General features: G+C 39.2%; 1 protein-coding gene across 1 annotated transcript in view; it reads left to right on the plus strand.

Moving 5' to 3' along the window:
- TTC6 (tetratricopeptide repeat domain 6) overlaps positions 1-15,640 on the plus strand; it is a 132,963-nt gene that overhangs the window by 21,862 nt on the left and 95,461 nt on the right. The window contains exons 5-6 of the mRNA XM_084629936.1: positions 522-664; positions 5,517-5,726. Coding sequence (XP_084486062.1) covers positions 522-664; positions 5,517-5,726 — 353 coding nt within the window. The remainder of the gene's footprint in view (positions 1-521; positions 665-5,516; positions 5,727-15,640) is intronic.

Genomic DNA, 15,640 nt, shown 5'->3' on the forward strand with positions numbered 1-15,640 from the left:
CCACCCCTTCATTTCCAGCCAGGAGTGGGAGGGAAGCTCCCTGGGGTTTCTCTCCTCCCTGTTCCCCACGGTGAAATTGACAAGATAGCTGATGTAAGCTGCGTCGCCCTAACTACACCGACATAAGCCTTACACCTTTCGTGAAGGTGGAGTCAGTGTAGTAGGGCACTTACATTGGTGGGTGGAAGTCTGAAGTGTAGACACTGACATAAGGCAGCTTATGTTAACCTAACCGGCCCTCAGTGTAGACATACTCTCAGAAAGTGCAGCCTGGGAAGGAGCATGGCAAATTTGTGTCTGCCAGATTCTGGATTTCCCCTGGAGCTGATGTAACAAGTGGAGTAAGTTACAGCAGTCACTATGGCTACTCTAATTTATAGCAACCTTAACTGTGTGCTATGGTTTGCTCTGAAGTGTAGAATTGCCAGAGTTCAGAGTACTTCAACATGGATAAAAAAAATCCATATAATATTTAGTTTCTCATAACATTGTTTTTACCCTTCAGTTTTATTGCTTTTTAGGCTATATCCTCAGACATGCTACAGGTGAAAGGAGAAGCAATCATAAAGGCTAAACCATTTGAAGTTCAGCAAAAGTTATTAGAAGAAGATCTCCAGCTACAGCAATCACTGTCTTCGCTGTCCACATGGAATCCAGAGATCAAGTAACTTTTAGAACATTTCATTGTTATGAAGTGAATATTATGGAAATATTTTTGCAGTTATTTTAAATACTTGGAAAAAATTAGTATAGTACATGTTTAGAGTAGGCATAGGGCTATTTAGAAATCCTAAATCTGAACACCCAGAACCTTGGGGAAGTTCAGATTCAAACTTTGTAGCTCAGAATCAACTGTAGTTTGAATTTTCTGTTTATCTCCTTAAAATAGTTTTCAGTTACAACTTTTTAAACCTGTAGAGCCAAATTCAGCCCAGGCATTGACTCAGCAGGAGTTGGAGGCACTTATGCTGTGGTAGAACTTGGTCCATACAATCCCAAGCATAATCTAATTAAAATATTTAAAAACAAACAGTGGAAAATACTACAAATGTAATGTAAACAATTCCGGATTTAAGCCATCTTCTTTACTTATGTACTAAGAATTCGTTGACTTGTATTTGTATTATAGTCAGTGCTTATTATTTCAGATTCAGCAGTAGAGGCGGGTGAAATTTTTTGGATGAAATTTATTTTAGATAAATGTAGATTCAGATTGACTGAAACTTTCTTGCATTCATGTCATATTTGCCATATTAAACACAAATTCAGAAAAAGTCTAAATATTTTGTTTCGATATTTTTGAAATAAAACACATCTTCATATTTTGGTTGGAAATTATTTTTCATTTCAGATTTTACCTGCATTTTAATTATTTTAAAAAGGAAAAAAAACCCCACAACCCTCAAGCAAAATGAAATGATTTATTTTGGGTCGAATGAAACATTTCACTCAACTCAACACTAAATTTTTTAGACGTTTTTGGTTCACCAAAAAGTTTTTGTTTTGAGTTGACTCAAAACAAAAAATTTTGTTTGTTTTTTGTTTTGGTTCAGCTAACCAAAAAATCAGATATTCGCACAGCTCTATTCAGCAGTTTTTAGTTGAAGCTGTAATTTGAGGACAGCTCCTATTTATTCTGCTGTTGTCATAGGTGGCATATGTCGTTCTGTAGCATGTGTGCAGATATAGAAAGAAGTACAGTTTATGCACTAATTTGTCTGATCCTGTTCACTTCATGACAAGTGAGATTCTCTGATTTTACAGTCTTCCCTGTCAATTAGATCTTTATGGCCAGGTTTGTTTTGGTGTACCTTAAGTTGCACCTCCACTTCACTCTTTATTGAGGTGAAAAAAAAAAAAAGCTTTAATTATTAGCTTTTGTTGGGCTTAGGGCCCTGAAAGGTTTGCTGGACACAGAAGAGAGCCTTTTTATGGCAGGCCTAAAGTTTGTAAATGGATATTACTTTCAATTAAGTAGCCGAGACTAGACTCATGGGGAAAGAATGCCTAAGTTTATGAAACAGTCAAATTGGCATTTAAGTGACCCTCTGCATGCCATTGCTTATCTACATGGCTTAAAGATCATTTGGTTAGCAAGATTATATATTAAAACAAATAGTGACTGCAGACAATGAGTATTTTACCTTCAATAAATAGTTATTGTCAGATTATCAATGGTTCAGAAACTGCATGATTTTCTAAAAAAAACTTTATTTAGCGCATTAGATGAAGGTAATGTAGGCCACACACATAGTATTGTTTTTTCATGTCCTCTTTTTCAAAGAATGATAAATAGTCAGTCATCTTAAGGGAGACTGTGTGCTGTAAAAACACACCTTTACCTGCAACATGCCCCAAATATTTTAGTTTTTATTGCTTATACTTCCAGCTTGTCCATCCAGTGAAATGATAAACTTCTGTACTAGAAGAGTAAGAACATGACCCAATTAAATGTATACTTTGCCTGTTTTTATCTATTTTAAATAAGTAAACAAGAATTTCTGATCAATGTTCTGGGACAAATTTTCAGTTATTTCACTTTTCTTTATTTACAGAAATCACTGAAACTATTATATTTTAAAGAAAATTTAAGAAACTCTTTGCCCATAGAAGTCTTATCTCTCTCAGTTATTTTTTTAATTTGCAGGTGAATTGTACTGTGGGGAAAATGTAGTTTTAGTGCACGGATTTAAATAAGCCAGGCTATTGCATACATTTATGGAGTATATTCAGTATTTCCCCCTTGTAGAAATACTGTGTGAAATCTTTCTTCTCTTCTCTAAAATAAACCAATATGTAAGCTTCTCGTTAAAATATTGGTCTGCAATTTCACTCTCCTGAATCTAAGCTGACTCTGCTTTCAATCCTACTATACTGCAAAACTTATGAACTCTTGTCCTGAAAATGTCCCCTCCACTGCTTGGGTTTCCAGGGGGTATCCTTTAATCCAGACTAGCCCATTCATCTCATGTGTGCCATGCCTGTGAATCCCCTTCTTTCATGGATACTCCTTTCTTTTTTATCCTTTTAAATTTTATCCCAAAGGCTTGATCCTGTACTCTTTATGCAGGAAAAGTTCCCACTGAGTTCAGTGAGCTTTTGCTTGGGTTGTAGGATCTGGTGAAATTTTGCATTGTTGCATTTTGCATTGTTGAGGGAACTAATGCCTTGTCTACACCACAAAAGTTGCACTTGTTTAACTAAAATCAGTTTTTAAATTATTTTAGTTAAACTGGTCCAAACACTTTTGGGGGTGTTGGCTGAAAACTATTTATATTTGTTTAACTTGTGCCTGTACATTTACTGACACATGCTAAATCAATATGAACCAGATTTAAAATGACGAAAGAGTGTTCATGCAGGGTTTTGCATTAATTTAACTAAATAATTTAAAAAAACACTTCTTTAGTTAAACCTAACTTTTTTGCACAGAATAGACATAGTTTGTTTCCCCCCCAAAGTGGTTTCTCTTTCATATAACAATTAATTAAAACATATTGAAGTATATTCCCAAATAAAAATTAAAATGTAGTTTAAGGTTTTTCAGATATTGACGAACTAAGTGGGTATTGCAGTTTTCTTTAAAATCCATTGATGTCACTGCTGGACTGTATAATAACAACAATTTTCTGATTCTTGAGTTGTATTATTTTCTTCTGAGTGGTGTTATATGTTGTGCATATCCTCTTGCCTTCATTTTCTATGGCTGCTTTATCTTTCCTCTTTGCTTTCATTCTTTTTGTAATATTATTACAACATAAATATAAAATATTATTTTAGAACATGACAAACATGGCTCTGTGTTACACTAACCTCTGTATTTTTCTGATTTAATTGTAGTAGTTAGTGCTGCTTTCCCCCTTCATAAAATAAAAAAACGTTACACTCTAGCTTGTGGAGTTAGGCACAGCCCTGAGCAAGAGGGTGATGTGTAAGCTTCATGACTCCAGGGGTAACCCTGCGAGGTATCAAGAAAGTTACTCAGTGTAACTTTAACTTTGAATTTCCAGCATTCTCACACAGATGTTCCCCTTAAGTAATTGATAAACTGGAATTAAGTTTGTAAATACTTCATAATTTTGTTTCCCTATTAATTTTCTTAGATCTTAAAATGAAAACAAAAAACAAAATATGTAAGAACAATTCAGTGAAAGGACCTTTGGTAGAATTTGTAACCTGCACAGGGATGGACTCTGCTTCTTCCTAAAAATCCACCCTCTCTAAAATCCACCCTTTCTCTCACTCGCACACACTCTCCGACCAAATGACTCTTCTCCATTAACCCCTTCATGGCTCTAAGCTACCTATTTTCTTTCTTCATGGTGAAGGCTTTGTTGCGTCTGGTGGATGATTGGGTGCATGTAACGTGGATATGTGGGAATCACTTGAACCATCACTTGGACCCTCTTTACTTCCTAGACCATCCTCATTCGCTCCAGGTGGTTTCCTGCCTGCTACCCGCACACCACCCCCCCCCCCCCCCCCGCATCATAGCTGTCTGCATCCTGGACATTTATTAACTCTGTGGAGCCCATAAAATGGGCGGAAATGCCTTTTAGGTCCTGATACATTGCCGGTTAAGTTAGTAGAAAGAGTCTCATTGACTTCAAGGGGTTTTGGATCAGGATCTTAAATGGTGGAAGTAAATTTTAACTTTCCAAAGTTAATCAATGGCATCAGGTCTTACAAAGCCAAGAGATGAAAACAAATGTGTAGAGTATGGGCCAGACTGTTTTGGAATTATGAACTGAAAGAAGTTAGGAAAATGTTCAAGTGAAGATAGCACCTCATTAACATAATTAAGTCCAAAACTTTATAAACATTATTTCCAAGGAACTCTGTCAAAAGATTTAGGGTTCACCTGCACTGCAGCTGGGAGTGTGCTTCCCAGGTAGACAGATACTCCGCTCAAGGTAGTGCATGAAAAATAGCAGTGTGGCTGGGAGTAGCATGGGTAGCAGCTCGGGCTAGCTGCCTGAGGACAAACCCACCTGGACTCCTTGGTTACATACTAGGGTGGCTAGCCCAAGTTGCTGCTCATGCTACTTCCAGCTACACTGCTATTTTTAGTACTCTAGCTCCAGCAGACCTAGCATGTGTTTGTCTACCCACCCTGGGGAGCACACTCCCAGCTGCAGTGTAGACACACCCGTAGTCTTACTCATGAGTTCGTGTAAATGTTTCAGCATATTTACATATGTGTACAATTTAGGGGTCTTATCCTAAGTACTTACACAAGTGAAACTCTCAATGAAGCTCATAAAAGTTGTGCTTGAATCAGGAGAGTAAGACTTTGTCCTATGTAATTAATTTCTACTTTAAAACTACTGTCAGGGATTTTAGCATCTTCTTTTCTTTTCTGTTAATTGTACAATAATTTCTACTAATTATATGTATTAAAACTTCAAATACAGTCTGTGTGATTCTAATGCAGTAGTAGAGTAATCTGTGTATGTGAAATCTAGATGTCAGAAGACAGTGAAAATGCTAAATAGTTGATTTTTTTTGTCCCCCAGAGGTCAACATTATCCAGTTATTCATCACCTGTGTACTGCTTCTCCTAGTTTTGCACTGCCTGCTGATCTACAGCTGGCTTCAAGAGTATGTCATACTTTCAGCAGAAAAGGGCATTATCTTTTATTTACAGCAAAGGATCTGGACCACCAGGAGGAAGCATCACTCTGCTCAGAAAATATTACTTTTGAAGAGCAAATTGAAAGAAATAGGTATGAACCTATAATCTGTTTTCAGTTTTAGTTTTGTAATTATAATTTAGTTTAGATGAATATTAGTTAAAGAATAACTTTTCTGAAGGCTTCGTTATTTTAATATTTTATTATTAAAGAAATGTTCTGGACACAAAATGTCGTAATAGATTCTGTATTAGGCTGGCACTACAGACATATTTTAATATTCTTGTTTATATTAATCTTTAAACCACAAACACCTAGAATTCATATTGCTCAAAACATTAAAGATATTGTTTTGCATTTGACTTATTAAAACAAATACATTTTTAGTCAGGTTTTCAGTGAATATTGTGCAGATTTGACCTCAGTCTTGAAAATGCTTATGCTCATGCTTAAGTTTACAAACTTTAGCAGTCCCATTATTGTCAATAGGGCTACTTAAGGGAGTCATGTTATGCATGCCTATACGAATTTGGACTTTAAAGCTCAGTCCCGCAAACCATTACTCACAGAAGACCTTACTCACACAAGTCCTGATTCTGGAAGCACTTACATTTCTGTCTACCTTTTAAGCATCTGAGTAGTTCCATTGATTCCAATGGAAAATTCATGTACATAAAGTTAAGCACAGCTTGTGAGTCAACAGGATTACTTTTATGAATAAGGGCTACTCGTGGAAGAAAGCGTTGCAGGATTTTAACCTTTGATTTGTGAGTAATTTATTTAAAATGAAGAGACTGTTATGTAAAATATTTTTAAAAAATCCAGGTTAACAATGATAGTACAACATACCAAACAACAGGATGATCTGTCAACAGGTAATTTGTTTTACAAGGAACAATGATGAAACGTTAACAGTACTCTGCTTTGTTGTCCGCCTACTCATGTTTTATAGTGTTGTTACATCACTAATTTATGTCTTTCCAGTGTCATTCAGATTAGTTCCTAAATCTCTTTCTGATTTTCATACAGGTTTTTGCAGTTCCTTTCTCTTAATTGAAAAAAAGTTAAATATAAATAAGAATTATCTTTCACCTTCATTGTGTAGTGATTATTTTAGTTACATTTTTGCTGTATTTATTTGTGACTTACTGTGTTCTGTTGTTGATCGGGGGATTTAGGATTGGATACCTAATACTTTCAGATATTCCTTCACAATTTTCAGACTGGTTGTTCGCTTCTTATGGGCTGTTTATATCTCCAGATCCAGTCATACTTACAAAGATATAAAATCATTTCTGATAAGTTTTCAAATGACTCAAACATTTGTTAGAATGGTAAATAATGACGACAGGTCAGTTCTACACAGCAGTCTGGATTGCTTGCTAAAATGGGCTCACTTGAACAACATGCATTTTTAAAAATACAGGCACATGTAAGGTTATACTTCTAGGAATAAAGAATATAGGTCATGCTTGCAGGATGGGGTACTATATTTTGGAAAGCAATAACTCTGAAAGGGACTTAATAGTCATGGTAGATAATCAGCTGGAGATGAACTCCAAAGGAATACACTGGCAAAGACAGCAAACATTATCCTTGGATGTATATGCAAGGTGATATTGCATAGATGTAGGGAGGTGATATTACAACTGTGTATGGAATTAGTGAGACTATTACTGCAATACTGCAGTCCATTCTGGTGTCCACACTTTTTAAAAAGGATGTTGACAAATTGGCTCAGAAAAGAACTATAAGAATGATTCCAGGTCTGGAAAACCTCTTGCCTTATAGTGAGAAATTAATGAAGCTCAGTCTATTCTGTTTATCCGAGAGAGAGTTAAGAGGTGGCCTGATCAAGGTCTATAAGCATCTGCATGGGGAGAAGGTTTCGAAAGAGAGCCTTTAATTTAGCAAACAAAGGAATGTGAGATTCTCAGTCACTTGAAGTGTTTAAATCAAGACTGAATATCTCTGAAATATAGGCTAGAGCTCAACCAGAAATTATAGACTTGATGCAAGAATCGTTTGGTAAAATTTTATGGCCTGTATTATGCCAGAGGCTCAGACCCGATGATCATAATGAACTCTTATAGCCTTAAAATCTGTGAGTCTGTGAAAACTCTTGTGTAAAGATTTCACTTGAGCTATCAAGATGACTTAGTAGTTTTCCTTGAGTATTTTTGTCAGGCTACTGTGTTAGGCCCTTTCTTTCATTTTGATCTGTGCAGACTTCTTTTCCTCCCAGTAGACTAATACTGCTCCTTTTGATTTGAGTATTCACCAGAGGTGAAGTTCTCTTAGAACCTCAGTGAGTAAAATTAGCAAAATAGAGAAGATTTTGTGTTTGTCTTCCCAGATGTGGATCTACCCCAATGAATGTGTTCATCCAATTCCATATCTAATCAATCATTTCCATAAAGTAGATAAAAAATTCCTAACAGTGTAAAATATCTGACTCTGTTTTTGAATGGTGACAGCTAGGATTTATGAGGCTGTCAGTTACCTGGAGGTATGCCACCTGGTGAAACTTAGTGAAGTAAATGGTGAAGGAGGAAAAACCTTCTGTAAAGTAAGCTCTCTAACACATGACAGGTGAAACTTTCCAAGCCTCTAAAGTTTTTTTGACCCCTAAGGGTCATGGCTAGGAAGGCATGTCATGCCCCTTACTGTTGGCTGCATAACACCCATAAACTAAACTCTTTCCTTGGAACCATTCAGTCAATTCCTTTTAGACCATAATTAGAAGGCCATTTTACAATTATTGGCTTAATTACCACATGGAGCCAGAGGCAGATTAAGGGTTTGTGGGGCCTTGGGCCAGAGCAAGTGGGGGCCCCTGAAGTCCCCCCTCTGTCTGAAGTCCCCCCTCCCCTGCCTGGCACGCCTGCCGGGGAAGTGGGGTCAAAGCGCTGGGGCAGCACCACCTGCCCAGCGCCCCTGCCAGGGAAGGGGTCAGGGCGCGGGGGCTTGCCCTGCCCTGCCTGCCCGGGGCTTCTGCTGGGGAGCAGGGTTGGGGTGCAGGGGCTTCCCGCACCCTGACACCGCTCCCCGGCACGAGCACCGGGCAGGTGGAGCGGAGCGCAGCGCAGGGCTGCCCATTTTCCGGGGGTCCCCCAATTGGCTGTGGCCCCTGGGCATGGGCCCCATTGGTCCAGTGGCTAATTCACCACTGCATGGAGCATTGGCCTTCTCACCAGTGCTGCTGGTACCTTGTGTACTGAAGAGCTCATTTCTCCTAGATCTTCCATCACTACCCAAATTGGAGCAGAGTGGTGACCAGGGAGATGGTGATTGCTGCTTGTACTCTATTGGGCTGATGTTCTAATCTGTTGCCAAATATGATTCTGCTGCAAAGAAGCAGGAGGATAGGGATAACAACTCTGACAGAGGGTTTGACTTTCCCCCAGTTTTTTAAAAAGCTGGCTATGTTGGCTGACCCAGTTAGCAGTGGGCCAGGGATCTACAAGGGTTGTAGCCAAGTGATAACTGAGCCATGCAGTGGGAATGTTGTGACTTTGCAAAGTATGTTGGACCAGCTAGTGAAGCATTTATGGCTGTCATCTTGTACTGTCTCCAAGGATCTTCCCTGAGGATGCTGCCAGCTATGGGTCCTTCCTTCTGCATGAAAGGATAGTGGTTGAAATGGCCATGGTCTAAGGAAAGGCCAGCCAACTATGTGGTACTACACCTCAGAACTCTGAGCTTGAGTCATAGGATTGATTTGGAGTAAGGGGTTTACCACACCATAGCTGCATCCCTTCCTGTTGTGGTCTGTCTTGCCTTCCTAACTAAAAGGCAGGTTAATGTCCCTCAGAACAGAGAGCCTAAAAAGCTAGTTTATGAAGGTGTAGATCTGGCCTGACGCCAGGCATTGGCACTCCTTGATGGGGGTGATACAGTACAGAAAATTATTGATTCAGGCTGATGCCAGCAGGTGCACTTGATTGCAAACTTCTGCATTCCACTGGGAGGTTCAGAAAAATCTCAAAAGCCTATTTTAGTTCATAGAGAACTACTTTGGGTAAGAGGTGGAGACCTCTGTACAGAAGGCAAAGGAGTTGAAAATGCTTTACCTAGAAAGGCTTTCACATCAGTAGCTGGTTTCAGAAGACTCACTATCCCAGTGAACGTGGCATGCAGCTTCAAAAGCAGAAACAAGAATTTCCTAAGCCATTAGCTATAATACTTCTTCCACCCCTTCATTTTCTTTTTAAGTGACTTCTGGAAAGATCCCAACAGTTTAAGATTTGCGAGTCAGAGAATGTTAAGTAAAAATATTTATCAATATATGATGCTTTTGTATCTTAGATGCAAGAATCTAGAACAACTTTTGATGATTTTAATATTTTCAATAGTTGGCTAATTTTCTAGATTTCTTGCTACTCAATTTGTGTTATGGCCTCAGTTTTTCACTTTTTTATTTACTAGGCGTAGAAATTACCATTATATTGTATGTTTATGTTTTATCTATATGTCATTGACATTGATGGAACAACTTGCATGCTCAAGTATTTAAGCATATGCCTGACCTTGCTGAATTAAGTATAGAAAACTGAATCCTCTGGAGCACTGCCATCTTGTGGCACCACCTACTGCTTTGAAATTGCCTGGTTTTAAATCTTTTAAATCTACATGCCATGTGAACCTACAACCTTATAGGTACAATTTGTCCTAACACCAGATAAGGCTTCTTTCAGAATATAATTGCACACACTGAACTACTGAGACATGACTAGCTCCTGCATTTGACAAATTCTACAGATACAATGAATCAAATTAGAGCAAACTCGTTTTTCTGTGCAACGGATAGTCAAAATCAAATTATACTGATGTCTGCAGTTATAACAACAATAGTTTAGTTCTCTTCATGTGTTGGTGCTAGTTTTAAGTACTTAGATTAACGCTTGTTTGTTGTAACAAAGACCAAGGAAATCTGCAGCGGTCTATTATAGAATTTATAGAGGAATGGATCAAGAAAGCTATATCTTCAAGTTTGCCTAAGCTAGTAATGCTTATTTCATTCTTCTGTTTATCTTATACACCAATATGTTCAATTTAAACATTAAAAGAGGTATTTTGTCGCCCCATTTCCAGCAAAAATATCCTACAAGATATTGTAAAAAATGTCATATAGTATTGTATTTTATAAAACTCCTTTCAGCAGGAATTCCTGTACTTCTCTGGGAGTGCAGATTATACTTTTTTTGCCAGCAGATAGAAACACAATACTGTTACATCAGTATTACTACTTCCTAGCACTTTCCCTCAGTGTGTTTTTGTCTCCAGAAGGTCAACAGTCTGTAAGGCATTTCAGGTTACATCAACTTTTTATTGTTTGACATAGACTTCTTAATCTGAAAACTACTTTGATCAAAAGTGCAGTATAAATAGTGAATAATTGTTTTTGTTGCTCATTTCAATTACTTCTGAACTCGGGTGTTAAGTGTGTTTTACTCAAGGGTGTTTTATATCTTTTATCATTTTAATTTATATTCATTCTATACAAACTCTCAATGGGAGTCAGAACCTGCAAAGTCTTAGAAATAAAGAGGAAACTTTAACAGGTAAAAGGCCAGACACTTGCCAAAAAGCTAGTTTTTCCCGCCATCAAGTTAATTAACAGATCTTTCGTTAAGACTTCTATTTGAAGAAAGAGAAATCTCAGATATATGTCAGAGACTGTTCAAGATCATATTACTTTCAGGTCCAAGGCCTTTCTCTCTGAGGCCCTAAGTAAGAATTACAGGTTCTTTTGTTCCAAAGTTACCTTTTTTGGACTCCTTTCAAAAATTAATCACACTCCAAATTAGAAGGCACTTTGTTTTAAACTGATGCTCAGGTATGCTAAAGCCCCTTTACACTGCTCTGGTAGTGTAAAGAGGTGTTAAAATGAGAGTAAATTATATATCGTGTAAATGAGAATCAGGCCAACTATATTGTATGTGTGTGTCAGTTAGATTACAAAGAAATGTGAGATGAAATAATAGAAACTTAATTGTATGAATTAAAAGAGAAACGTATTGTCGTAGCCACATTGACACCATGATAGAGCGACAATGTGGGTGAGGTAATATCTTTTATTGGACCAACTGCTGTTGGTCAGAGGCAAGCTTTCAAGCTACACACAGCTCTTCTTCAGGTCTGGGAAAGGTACTCAGAGTGGCACAGCTAAATACAAGGTGGAACAGATTGTTTAGCATAAGTAGTTAACACAAATATTACCTCATTCACCTTGTCTCTACAAAGAGAAATGCCATTATTAGTTTAGCCCAGTGGTTTTTGATCTGTGGTCCGTGGACCCCTCTGGGTTCACGTGAAAGGTTGTCATTACTATAGAACAATGGTTTTCAACCTGTGGTCCGTGGACCCCTGGGGATTTGCAGACTATGCCTAAGATTTCCAAAGGGTTCCACACCTCCATGTGAATTTTTTTAGGGGTCCCCAAATGAAATAAGGTTGAAAACCACTGGTTTAGTCTTTTCAAAAACCAAAACTATATAAAGCCAGCAGATGTCACTCTGAGCATGTACTAATGAGGTTAGAATGCTCAAAAGTCAAACATAATATATATTTTTGTGTATACATAGGTATTTAGCAATAAGTTCTCTTTCCTATGTGTGTATATATACTACCTTTCATCATTTCCATTTAGTTATATATTTTTGTGATTGTATTATTTTCATAAAGACCAATTATAACCAAAACGTTGAGTATTCAGTGTGTTATGAAATCATGACAAAAATATAAATTAAAAGAAAAATATAAATATAATCCTTACTTTCTATTAAGTTAATATATTTAAAAATATGATGCAGAAATTCTCTATCGGTATAAATTCTCTATCATTTATCAAGCTGAATGCCTTTTAAAAATAGCTACTTAGCTGATAAATATTAATCAAACCTGGAAGAATGAAAATAGTAGTGGTTTTTGGGTAACCCTGTCATCCCCACTCCAAATCTGTTATTGACGAGGTACCAGGCACAAAGTGAATAGAGGTAGAGAATGGCAAAAATGCTTATTCAACGTGACAGTTTTATATACATTATGTAAGAAGTGGTTAGTAAGTTTTAATCTGAAACATCTAGACACATGGCTTTTTACTTCTTATCTTACATACTTGAGAATGTTACTTTCTAAAGTGAGATGTTCCATTTGTGTGGCATTTGCAGTAGGTGATTTTATAAAAAAACAAAAAACCCTCCCAAAATCAGAATCCAAATGACAGGATAATCACTTAGGGTATAATCCAAAACCCACTGAGGACAACGGAAACTCTCCCATTGACTTTACTGCACTTTGAACTTAAATATGTTCCTACTGTAAAGTATGTCAGTAACTCCATTGACTTCAGTGGGACTACTCTTTATGTTTAAAGTTATGCATGCACTAGTTAGGCCTCAATGCTGCAAACACATGCTTAAATTTAATCCTGTTAAAATAAATGGGGCTACTCACATGCTTAAAGTTAAGCATATTCATAGGTGTTTGCAGGCTCAGGGCTGTAGGTCCAACATGCATGGGAAACACTAGTGTGGCCCTCTTGTGTCTTCACATAATGTACATCATGGGTTTGATCTCACAAGCTTTCCTGAAATCACTTCTTTGAGTGTTTGCACGTGTCCATTCCATTGTGGGTGTGGGCGTGGACGTGCACAGTTGTTTGAACATTTTCCCTCGATGGTACCCACTGGGGCGGCTCAAATGCCCCCATCACCATATACCACTGCATGCTGGTATGAGAGCATGGAGCTGTCCCCAACTCCCTCAGTTCCTTCTTACTGCCAGTGATGGTTGTCGGAGTAATCTCAGACTTGTTGTAGTTAGCTTCCTTCACTCCTTTGTATATATACTCTCTGTTATTGTTAGGAAGTAGTTAGTTGGTTAAGTTTGTTAGTCTTAGTGATAGATTTTAGTCGTAGGTGTTTTTGGACTAGTTTTCGTCTTTCAATACTGGGATCAGTACCGAAATGATGCCGCATTTACCAGGTTTTCAATCCTGCCACACTTGCACTAAATCTGTGCTGGTCAGTGGCCCACACCCAGCCTGTTTGAAATGTTTGGGAGAATCCCACAAAAGTCACATTTGGAAGGGATTTAAGCTCCGCTCAAGGAGAGTTGGAGTGGTGAGGCTTAAATGTTGCTCTTAAAGGCAGCATTTTGCCCCCCATCGGACTCGTCTCATGCAGAGAGAACCCCAAGTACATCAGCCTCAGTATGGAGCACACAGGAGGTGTCTGCAACTCCTCGGTCCCATTCGCTGGTACTGAAGAAAAGGCTTACATCCTCCTCAGGCTTGGTACCTCACTTGGGGATGTTGATGCCGAAGCCTAGTAGAGTTAGAGACTTTAAGCGACAATAAGGGTAGAGTCTCTCACTGGAGCACTCTTCAGCTAAGAAGAAGGGATCGCCACCTCCAGAGCTGTGCCAGGTCCTTTGAAGGCATCCCCTGAAAGATCTCTGCAGCAGAGCCATCAGTCATTGCTGCTCCCAACCACCCCAGAGGCATAAGCAGTCACAAGGGACCTATTTAGCCTCTTGGTACTGGTATCCGCGGAGGTGTAAGAAGGTTTAAAATCAGTACTGATGCCTGTGTGACCTTCCTCTCCATGTCAGGAACTCACAGTATTGTTACCTCCAAACTTCCACAAAGGCTGTTGCAGTCTAAGGGCAAGCCTCCAATGATATCATCAGTACCACATCCATCCTCTCCAAGCTTGGGCTACCTATCCAAAGTCCCAACTGGTTCTGCACCCCCAATGTCAGATGTTTCAGATTCTTCCTCTTCGTACTCAGAGGTGCATTCCTCTGTGTCCCATCCAAGACAGAGGGCATACACTCCATCAGACCTTGGGTCACGCAACAGTCACAGCACTGGTCTCCTCCTCCTATGGAGTAATGGCCCAGTCAAGGTGCAGTTCCAGGCCCATATCAGTGGTCGTTCTGGACACTGTGGGGTGTCCCTGCTCCTGCTAGGACCTCCCCGCAACCATCTCATCTTTTGTCATTGAGATTGCTCTGGGGGCATCGGCACCAAGAGTATCGTTCTCCAGTACTGAGCACTGAGGTCACAAGTGTGGCTTCCTCATCACAAGTCATGGAGCAGCTACCACCTTGGAATCCTGTGCTGTCCTTTTCCTCACTGCCAGACAAAACTGTTGAGGTGCTTTGACTGAAAGCATAGGCTCTCGCCATGGCACACAGATGCTTCAGCCTCCTGGGTCGCATGTCAAGGTGTACCTATGTGGGTTAACACACAGGCTGCATCTCAGAAAGCTGCATGCATGGCTAGCGTCAGGGAAAGCCCCAAGTAATCATCATTTGGATAAATGGTTCATGTACCAGTGTCAATTTTGTTGTCTCTGGATTGGTGGATGGACCCTCTGAAAGTCTGTGTGGAGGTCCCTTTTATCCCTCTGCTACGAGCCCACACTTTAGTCACAGATGCATCAGCTCTGGGTTGCAGGGCCCACATGGGGTCCCTGCAGACGCGGGGTCCCTGCAGACGCAAGGTCTCTGGTTGTCTTGGGATCTGATTGCTCATATAAGTGTCAGGGAGTTAAGAGCTTTGCGACTAGCCTGCTCAGCTTTCTTCTGACATATAGATGGAAAGAATTTGTTAATTCTAACAGACAACTCTGTGATTATGATTTACGTAAACAGACAGGGAGGAGCGCAGTCGACCCAGGAGGCAATGCCGGGAGGCAATTTGCTTCTGGGACTCTTGTATAACCAATTCAGTTAATCTCAGGGCTGCTTACCTTCCAGGGAAGCAGAATACATTAATAGATTGATTGAGCAGGACTTCTCTGATCACCATGAGTGGTCTTTATGCCCTGATATCGCCAGATCCATCTTCCACTCTGGGGGACTAGTAACATGGACCTGTTCACAGCAAAGTCTAACAGAAAATACCATTGGTTTTGTTCCGGGGAGGTATCAGACCAGGCTAGTTGACATGTGTTTTCTGTTATCCTAGAAGGACCCCCTCCTGTATGCCTTCCTTC

This window comes from Lepidochelys olivacea (assembly GCF_965140295.1).
Source record: "Lepidochelys olivacea isolate rLepOli2 genome assembly, chromosome: 6".
Taxonomy (NCBI): Eukaryota; Metazoa; Chordata; order Testudines; family Cheloniidae; genus Lepidochelys; species Lepidochelys olivacea.